General features: G+C 47.1%; 1 protein-coding gene across 1 annotated transcript; it reads right to left on the minus strand.

Annotated features, from left to right (window-relative positions):
* Positions 1 to 452: 452 nt before the first annotated feature.
* PPP1R14B (protein phosphatase 1 regulatory inhibitor subunit 14B) lies at positions 453 to 8,726 on the minus strand. Its single transcript, XM_069968264.1, has 4 exons — positions 8,169 to 8,726; positions 3,930 to 4,013; positions 3,616 to 3,648; positions 453 to 726 (listed from the first exon to the last, which is right to left on the minus strand). Exons 1-4 carry the CDS (start codon positions 8,370 to 8,372, stop codon positions 658 to 660), a joined length of 390 nt encoding a protein of 129 aa, XP_069824365.1. The 5' UTR covers positions 8,373 to 8,726; the 3' UTR covers positions 453 to 657.
* Positions 8,727 to 9,850: the final 1,124 nt, after the last annotated feature.

Consider the following 9,850-nt stretch of genomic DNA (forward strand, 5'->3'; position numbering starts at 1 on the left):
CATACAGCAGCTGATAAGTACTGTACGACTTGAGAATTTTTTAGTAGAAATAAATTACGAATCTCTGGCACCAGTTGATTTAATATATAAAAAAATAATTTGTGAACCACCCCTTTAAAGTCTTCTTTATTTTGCTGCACCTTGCTTGTGGCCTGTACACCACCTATTGGTAGATTATACTATAATAATTTATGAACTGTATAGCCCATTTAGTGCTCGTATTTACTTGTATGTGAATTTCATGCTGGTAAGAACATTAGTTGTCAGTGTACTTTCTAGTCAGCAGAGCGCCAGTACAGCCCTCACCCCCATGTTTACAAAGCCTCATTTTCTGCAAGTCTCACGGGTGCAGTCACCAAGCAGCAGTCTCTGGAGACATAAGACAGAAGAGATTGGGCCTGTTATGGTGATGATGAAGTAATATCAAAAGGGAAGCCATGTTACGACACAAGTTCTCATAACACTTAATTACATTTTTATTTAGTTAAAAAAAATTTCTACAAAATAGTCATATAAAAAAGGTTCCCCTGCATCACACTTCCAAGTAGAATGAAAAGCCGGACACACGGTAGGTGCAGGAGGAGCCTGTGGCCCTGTCATATGGACATCTACCAGGATGATAGGGAGGTGCCATGTCGGAAGGTCTCAGTGTGTCAGTCACTTCTTCTGGGGGGTACTCAGCTTCTGCATTCCCTGTATCTTCTCCAGTAATCCAGATATAAAGGCCTGTTTGGTGAAGAACTGCAGTTAGTATCACTTTCTACGACAAACACCAGGATGGGTTTCCTTCTACATTTTGCAAACTATTTCACAGTATTAAAGCCCTCACACATGCTTTTCAGGACTTTTTCTCATCAATATGTGATCAGTGGGGTCCAACCCAGCTGATCAGTTGTTTGCCAATCAATAGAGCAGGGAGCAGACAACTCTGTACACTGTAGTGGCTGTGCTGGGTTACTGCAGCTCCCATGGAAGGGAATGGGAGCTGTAATAATCCAGCATGGCCATTGCACAATGTATAGTGTATAGTATGCTTCCAGCTCCATTCACTGTGTATAGGGGGAGCTGCAACAAACAACTGATGGTCAGACCCCCCAATGATCGGAAAACATCCCACTTTGTTAAATTGAAAGGATCAGCAAGTTTTACATTCTAGTTATGCAAAATTGAAATTTACACAGACTTCACCTCCATCACCTGATATTACCCTGTCTCCCCACCCCTGACATAATATAGATATCTATCTATCTGCCCCACCTCCAGCAGAAGCATTTCTTATACTAGCTAGTATTCTCTTGTGAGATAGAATAAGACGCAGCTTTCCTATTCCCCAAAGGTTGCTACCAATTCCAACAGGCACAGTCCAGCATCTGGCCAGTGCTAAAGTGAATGACACTACATAAATACCACCCTGGTGTATGGCTGAATATTTAAGTCTTTCCCTGTGTTGATCTGTCAGACTAATATTGGCTTTACAAATTAACACTGTTAAAAGGAATCTGTCAGGTCAGTACCAAGTACAGAGCTGCAGACACAAGGAGATAGAACAAGTGATGCTTTTGTCTTTGTTGACAGCCATTTTCAGAGTTATAAAACTGCATTTTTCCTCAGAAGCTGAAGTGCCACAACTATCTGCTTGTAGTATTTTCTTTGGAAGTTGAAGTGCCACACCTGTCTGCAGCTCCACCTGATAGGGACCTGACAGATTCCCTTTAAGGCTACAAACCCACTTGGCGGGTCTGCAGCGAGTCCCCTTGCTGCGTATTTGCAGCGAGACTCGCTGCAGATCCCGGCCCTATACTTTTAATGGCAGACAAACACGCAGCAGGGATGTACATCCCTGCTGCGAGTTTGTCTGCAGCCCACCCCATTAACCCCGCCGGAGCTGATACTTCACCTGATCCCGGCTCCAGCGGTTCCCGATGTCTTCAGCAAGCCGGAGCGGGGACCAGGTGAAGTATATGCTCCAGCCAGCCGCCCGATCGCCCCCCCCCCCCCACAGCATCGATCGCACGCCCCCCCGCAGCACCGATCGCTTGCACGCCCCCCCCCCCCCCCAATCGTCCCCCCGGCAGCACCGATCGCCCCCCTGCAGCCCCCGCCGCTCGATCGCCCCCCTGCAGCCCCCATCGGGCTGCAGGGGGGCGTGCGAGCGATCGGTGCTGCGGGGGGGGGGGGGGGCGATTGGGGGGGACGGCGTGCGATTGGTGCTGCAGGGGGGCGATCGGGCGGCCGGGGCTGCGGGCGGCTGGCTGGAGCATATACTTCACCTGGTCCTCGCTCCGGCTTGCTGAAGACATCGGGAACCGCCGGGATCAGGTGAAGTATCAGCTCCGGCGGCCGGGAGGTTAATGGGGTGGGCTGCAGACAAGCTCGCAGCAGGGATGTACATCCCTGCTGCGTGTTTGTCTGCCATTAAAAGTATAGGGCCGGGATCTGCAGCGAGTCTCGCCTTAGGGTACAAACCCACACACCGTATACGCAGCAGATACGCAACAAATACGCAGCAGATTTGATGCTGTGTTCAGTTATTTAGATCTAATCTGCTGCGTATTTGTTGCGTATTTGCTGCGTATTGCAGCAGTAAATACGCTGTGTATACGATGTGTGGGTTTATACCCTAATAAAGTTGAAAAAAACAAGAGTCCATCAAGTTCAACCTGCAGAAATCCTACTGTGTTGATAGAGAGGAGGGCAAAAACCCTTATAAGACAGATGTCTATCGCAGGGGGAAAAATTCCTTCCTGGCTCCAAAATGGCAATCAGAATAATCCCTTGGCAGCTGTTGCCTGGTACTGATCACTAAAGTTTAGTTTACTGTCCACCAATACCCCCAGGTTCTTTCAGAAGCAGTTTTTCCCAGTTTTTTTTTTTTTAAATTTAGCACTTAGTATTTCTACAGCCCAAATGGGCAACCTCACATTTATCTACATTAAACTTCATTTGCCATTTCACCGCCCAAGCCTCCAGCTTCTCCAAATCCCTCTGTAATATATTATCCTCGTCTGTGGCGATTACTTTACCCAGTTTAGTATCATCTGCAAAAATGGATATTGTACTCTGTAATCCCTCTACAAGGTCATTAATAAACATATTGAAAAGAAGTGGACCCAACACTGACCCCTGCGGTAACCCACTAGTAACTGTTACCCAATCAGAATATGTCCCATCAATGATCATCCTCTGTTTTCTATCACTCAACCAGTTACTTCCCCATTTGCATATGTTCTCCCCTAGTCCCAGCGTCCTCATTTTATAGACAAACCTTTGAAAAGCCCAGATACACAACGTCAACAGCCTCAACCAGCCTTTAACATTTTTTATTACCTCCATGTGGGGGCTTTCAGCTGTTGCTCATGTTTGGGCTGGTATAGCAGGAGGCGGTGGGCTCTGACTACAGTGAGCTGTATATTCCTGATTTATATGAATTGCTGTTGGGAGGGGGCTACATCAGGGACAAGGCTGGGCTCCCCTATTTTCTTATTACAACAATGTGATATTCTGCAATAGTCTTGCCGTCAAAAATACAAACCCCCCAGACAGAAAGCGGAAAGCTAATAAAAAAATATAACAGATCAAGGCAAAGTAGGGAAAAACTCACAGCTGTACACTCACCTCAGTTGGTTTGTAACAGTCATTGAGAAGTTCCTGCAAAAAGAAAGAATACGTCAGGAGGCTGGGACCTTGAGGAATACAGTATACACTACGACATGGGACCATGTAGGGCACAGTACACACTACGACATGGGACCATGTAGGGCACAGTACACACTACAATGCAGGACCATGAAGAACACAGTACACATGACGACATGGGACCATGTAGGGCACAGTACACACCACGACACAGGACCATGTAGGGTACAGTACATACCACAATATGGGACCATCTAGGACACTTTACACACTACAACGGGCTGTCCACTAACCTTCACCCGCTCTCCCCTCTGTTCATCCGTCTCCATATCTAATAATTCATCCACATCGATTTCCAGTTCTGGGATTTCTTCTTCCTGTAAAGGCAGAAACATTTACCATACAGAATCTACAACAACAACATGTCTTCTCACAAGAACGCAATACTATCCTTAAGGTATATGATGCAGATCAGACATGACTGTCACATGTACAACAGGTCACATGTTACAACATGCAGGACAAATAAATCACTTATTCAAGGGTGATGGCATCATGTTTTAGGCGTAACAATGACAAATTCCCTAGAGACAAACTATACATAGGGTAATGTGTAAGTTCCCTGGGACAGCCGGACCTTTGAATTTTTGTGGGTTTGTAATAGGAGCCGACAGGATGTGATGGAAGTATTAGCTTACTGCAATGGCTGGTCACGGGATGAGCACTAGGCAGCCATTCTAGCATTCCAGGGCATATTATATAAAATCTGGCATTCTATACAATCCGTCTCCTGCAGGAGAGAGAAGTGCTTAACCAAGTGCTTCTCTCTGCTCATTTACTGCCATCAAATTAAGCATCATCTCCTTTTTAGCCATATTTTTGGCACATAATTTGGAGAATATTTTGTGCTACAAAAGCACCATGACTAAACTTTTATATATCATCAGATAACTAGTAAACGTGCAGTTACGTGGGCGAGGAGGATAATGATATGTACATAAGTACAGGAGTATGCTTTGAAGTGGTGAGGTTAAGGGCTGAGTCACATGTATGTAGCTAACTCGCCATTACCAGCACCACCAATAGCTACTAGAGTTCTTGTGGCTGGAGCGGCAGTGAGTCAGCTCTGGGATAGTACTAGAAAAATATGCTATGAACCCAATACTGTCTAGATATGAAGTTATAGATCCCACGAATGGCGGCAATTGCCATGCTGCTTTGAACTTATGTAGTAGAGACTTTGTAACAAACGTGGTATCTGAAAGTGGACCATGGTGTGTCCAGAGTCAATGCTGGGGAAGGAGGTCTGTAGAGCATGCACTACATGTACTAGGACGGCCTTATACTCCATATAGCCCCAGATCACCTTTATCGGCTGGAACATGTATTATTCATCACTGTCTGTTCTACAGTGTGAAGAGCAGACTGTGAATGCGATGCTGGTGACGCGACTGCTCAACGCTTCTTAAAACATTCACAGCGTGAGATTGTTCAGCGAAACACATAGTCACAGCCAGTAAATGTGTCCCGATGAGACCCAAGCCATCCAGAAATACCCAGTAACCACATATACCGTGTCACAGTCACATGCCTAGCAAGAGATATACATCATATGGTTAATACTCAGTCCAGTGTTGGGTTCTGGCTGTCAGTGGCCAAGCATCTATAGTAACAATGCTGGACCCCCTATACAGCCAATAGGCTGGATAAACCTACAGATTCTATGCAAACACGGAATGGTCGCCATGTAATAAATAATAAGTGTGGCTATGTTGGGCCGCCCAAGCAGTAGTGGTCCGCAGATGCCATGCTTCATTATAAGAAGGGGTCACTCAGTTCGGAATACCCCTTTATTGCAGCGTACAGTCACCAGGACCTGCTAACATGATTTTCATATGTATTTATGGATGTGGTGGATGAAAGCGTAATGTAAGGGTTAACAGTTGTCTGGATGCTGTTAGAGTTTACCAAATGTATCTACTGTATATGTCCCCACAGGAGAGAATGTTACCATGTATATAAGAGTGTATGTAAACATGTCAGCCAGTATAACGTAGGTGTGAACAACGCTCCGAACACGCTGGAGTCAAGTTAACACTAAGGTGTAATCATCTCCCATTATATCCGCCCCATAGCTTCCTACAGTCACCTGACACATAACCTTCTATGAACGGAGTAACCTGTGGAATAGAGTATATACAAACCAGGGTGACCTGAAGATTGATGGATCAGTCGCCGCATTACTTCATTGTCTCCCTGTGGGAAACCTGGTAACATGTTGTTTTCTATAGGGAGGAATCGTTGTAATACATTGCTGTAATATAACAAGTTTACAGTGACAGCAGGCGACTAGCGGTCACAGCGTAGTCCTGGCCTTTAGGTGTACATATACTTCTGCAGGAGAATATTATAAGCTGGTGCTTGGTGTCCGCAGATCCTACACAGGCTCCACAGATCCTATAGTTCTACATTCCTGTAGCCAACCATTAGACAACAGGATGGAGGGAAGGAAGTGACACAAGACGCCAGGATTTAACTACAGAGGGTGTGTTTGTGCCCTGTTAGCATGAAAATGCAGATCTGCATGGGAGCTGCGGACACAAAACGGAGGCCCTTTTTAACAAGCTTGCCTGCAAAGTTACTTTATTGATCTGAAGCAATAGAATTACTTGCATAGACGTCTAAAAGGGTTGTTCATCAATGGGGTAATAAGTAATAGCATTGAGAAGTGCACGCATGAATACTATAGTCAAAATTAAAGGAACTCTAAGCAGGAGACTAAGCACTTTCATTTCTATGGAGAGATCGAATGGATGGTCAGAGCACCGTGGTGTAGAACGTCCTATTGTTTTTTCCCCAGCCTCAAGTTGTCCAGACCTGTAATCTCTGGAGGGCACCAGACGTCCATCAAAATCAATGGACACCCATAGCTTCCAGTAGGTTCAAAACAAAAAACACATGTTCAAAACACAGTGACCCCCAGCCCTAGGGGCTCCCCCTGCTGGACACTGCTTTACTACAGGCCATTCTGCCTGGTCAGGACTTGCTGCAGCTGTACTATGCTTATACTATATACTCCTATGGCGTACATAGGGAGTGTACAATATGCAAAAATCACATTTGTCACAGAGCCAAGAACTCCGAGCAGCAATTACATCCATATTCAGCTACTTTAGGGTTGGATCAGGCCGATCTATGCACAGTCCTATGTAAAATACATTCACACCACTGCAAGGGTAGGGTCTTGGGATATAATTTCCCATACAGCAGAGATGGGTGGGCCACAGATCACAAACAATGGGGACCCAGTATTATATTGCACCATACAGAGGCGCTGTCAGCAACAAGCACTATAGTACACGGAAGCTTTCACGTGGTGACAATATACAGGACGCCGGCTGCACCCGTACGTCTGCTAATCCGGGGCTATCCAGGATAGGGATGCAATAAGCAACATCCCATGGACCGTCCAGCATGGCTGCCACATGGCTGCTCCTATACTGTAATACTGAAATAGAGGATTATATTCTCAAATATGATACTAATATGGTGGATTACAATATAGAGTAGTATACTAACATGAAGGATTATATAACAGTACTAATGTGGAGGATTATAATCTATAGTATGACACTATGTGGAGGTATATCATCTATATAGTATGACACTATGCAGAGGAGTATAATCTATATAGTATGACACTATGTGGAGGTATATCATCTATATAGTATGACACTATGTGGAGGTATATCATCTATATAGTATGGCACTATGCAGAGGAGTATAATGTATAGTATACTACAATGCAGAGAAGTATAATCTATATAGTATGATACCATGTAGAGGATAATAATCTATATAGTATGGCACCATGTACAGGATTACAATCGATAGTATAACACCATGTACAGGATTATAATCTATATATTATGACACTGTCTTGGATTATAATCTATTGTATAACATTATGTACAGGATTATAATTTATATAGTATGACACCATGTACAGGATTATAATCTATATAGTATGACATTATGTACAGTATTATAATCTAAAGCATGACACCATGTACAGGATTATAATCTATAGTATGACATCATGTATAGTATTATAATCTATATATAGTATGACACTATGTTCAGTATTATAATCTATACATAGTATGACATCATGTATAGTATTATAATCTATAGTATAACATCATGTACAGTATTATATTCTATAGTATGACATCATGTACAGGATTATAATCTATAGCATGACACTGTGGATTATTCCCCTGATGAGGGCGCTGTACCCTCCTGTAGATGTGACAGAGATGCCAGCCCTCTCCATGCCCTCCATGGCTGTCACATGCTCCTGACAGGTGTCCCCAGCTGTTGCCAGGACTCAGGGTGGCATGGGCGCACAGTGCCAGCTCCCACCCTGCCTGCACAGATCACCCTCCCCAGCAGGGGGCACTCTGCCAGCTCAGCTCCTCTATTGTCCTCGCCTATGTGTGCCAGGCTGGGGTGGGTAGAGGTGCCCTCACCTGGCAGTCATACAGCCCCACCAGCTGCTCCAGGATCCACTCCTCCAGCCTCAGCCTCTTCCTCAGCTCCTTGCGGTCATACTTGACTGTCACTTTGCCCGGGTGTCGTCTCTCCGGCTCCTCTGCTGTCTCTCCGGGGGACTGGAAGTACACCCGGGGGGAGGTGGGGTGGGGGCCGGAGCCGGGGCTGCTGAGGGCGGCCATGGGGCAGGAGACGAGACACTGCCCGGGGAGGGGAAGAGACAGAGGTCACAGACAAAGACAGGCCCGCACTTCTGTAAAGAACGGAAAAGTGACAGTCACCGGAGAAGAGACGGCGCGGCGCTCACTGAGACCGCTCCATAACGGGAACTCCCGGACAGACACAATGTAAGAGCCGCGGTCCCGGACACGTGTGTCTCCTCTCCGCAGGGACAGTCTCGCCTCACACAGCGCTCTCCCCCATAGCGGGCTGTCTGCTGTCTCTGCCCCACGTGGAACACTCCCGGCCACAGCTGCTGTCTCTTTTCCTTCCTGTCTGTCTCTCTCTCTCTCCTTTGTTTCTGTCCGTCTCTCCCAGTTCCTCCCTCTCCCCCGCCTCTTAAAGAGACGCCCCCCTCCTCCTGGGCCGTCTCTTCCCTGGCAGTCGCAGCTGTCCCTTTCTTAGGAGACATGCGGCTTCTCCGTGCGCCCTCTCTGGGTGTGTGACTTCTGCCCCGGGGTCGGCATGGAGGGCTCCGGGGGCCACGTTACCTCCACCTCCACCTTACTCTCTCTATTGTTACCTGGAAATGGCGCACAGTGACAGGCAAAAGTTTCCCTCTAAGAACAATAAAAATAATGGGCGCACAAAAGGGAAAATGTATGGAGCTGGGACATGTGACCCTGAGGTGGTTGGTACCCCTGCTGTGATCACATGACCCTGAGGTGATACCCCTGCTGTGACCACATGACCCTGAGGTGATACCCCTGCTGTGACCACATGACCCTGAGGTGATACCCCTGCTGTGACCACATGACCCTGAGGTGGTTGGTACCCCTGCTGTGACCACATGACCCTGAGGTGATACCCCTGCTGTGACCACATGACCCTGTGATGGTACCCCTGCTGTGACCACATGACCCTGAGGTGATACCCCTGCTGTGACCACATGACCCTGTGGTGGTACCCCTGCTGTGACCACATGACCCTAAGGTGATACCCCTGCTGTGACCACATGTGACCCTGAGGTGGTTGGTACCCCTGCTGTGACCACATGACCCTGAGGTGATACCCCTGCTGTGACCACATGACCCTGCGGTGATACCCCTGCTGTGACCACATGACCCTGAGGTGATACCCCTGCTGTGACCACATGACCCTGAGGTGATACCTCTGCTGTGACCAGATGTGACCCGGAGGTGGTTGGTACCCCTGCTGTGACCACATGACCCTGAGGTGATACCCCTGCTGTGACCACATGTGACCCTGAATTGGTTGGTACCCCTGCTGTGACCACATGACCCTGAGGTGGTACCCCTGCTGTTACCACATGTGACCCTGAGGTGGTTGGTACCCCTGCTGTGACCACATGACCCTGAGGTGATACCCCTGCTGTGACCACATGACCCTGAGGTGGTACCCCTGCTGTGACCACATGACCCTGTGGTGATACCCTTGCTGTGACTACATGACCCTGAGGTGATACCCCTGCTGTGACCAC

The sequence above is a fragment of the Dendropsophus ebraccatus genome, chromosome 4, assembly GCF_027789765.1.
Source record: "Dendropsophus ebraccatus isolate aDenEbr1 chromosome 4, aDenEbr1.pat, whole genome shotgun sequence".
In the NCBI taxonomy this organism is placed as follows: Eukaryota; Metazoa; Chordata; class Amphibia; order Anura; family Hylidae; genus Dendropsophus; species Dendropsophus ebraccatus.

Coding starts and splice junctions, on each gene's coding strand:
- PPP1R14B (XM_069968264.1), bottom strand. CDS start 8,372: ATGGCCGCCCTCAGCAGCCCCGGCTCCGGCCCCCACCCCACCTCCCCC. Junction 4,014..8,168: donor TGGGGCTGTATGACTGCCAG/GTGAGGGCACCT, acceptor CTGCCTTTACAG/GAAGAAGAAATCCCAGAACT. Junction 727..3,615: donor ACTGTTACAAACCAACTGAG/GTGAGTGTACAG, acceptor TTCACCAAACAG/GCCTTTATATCTGGATTACT.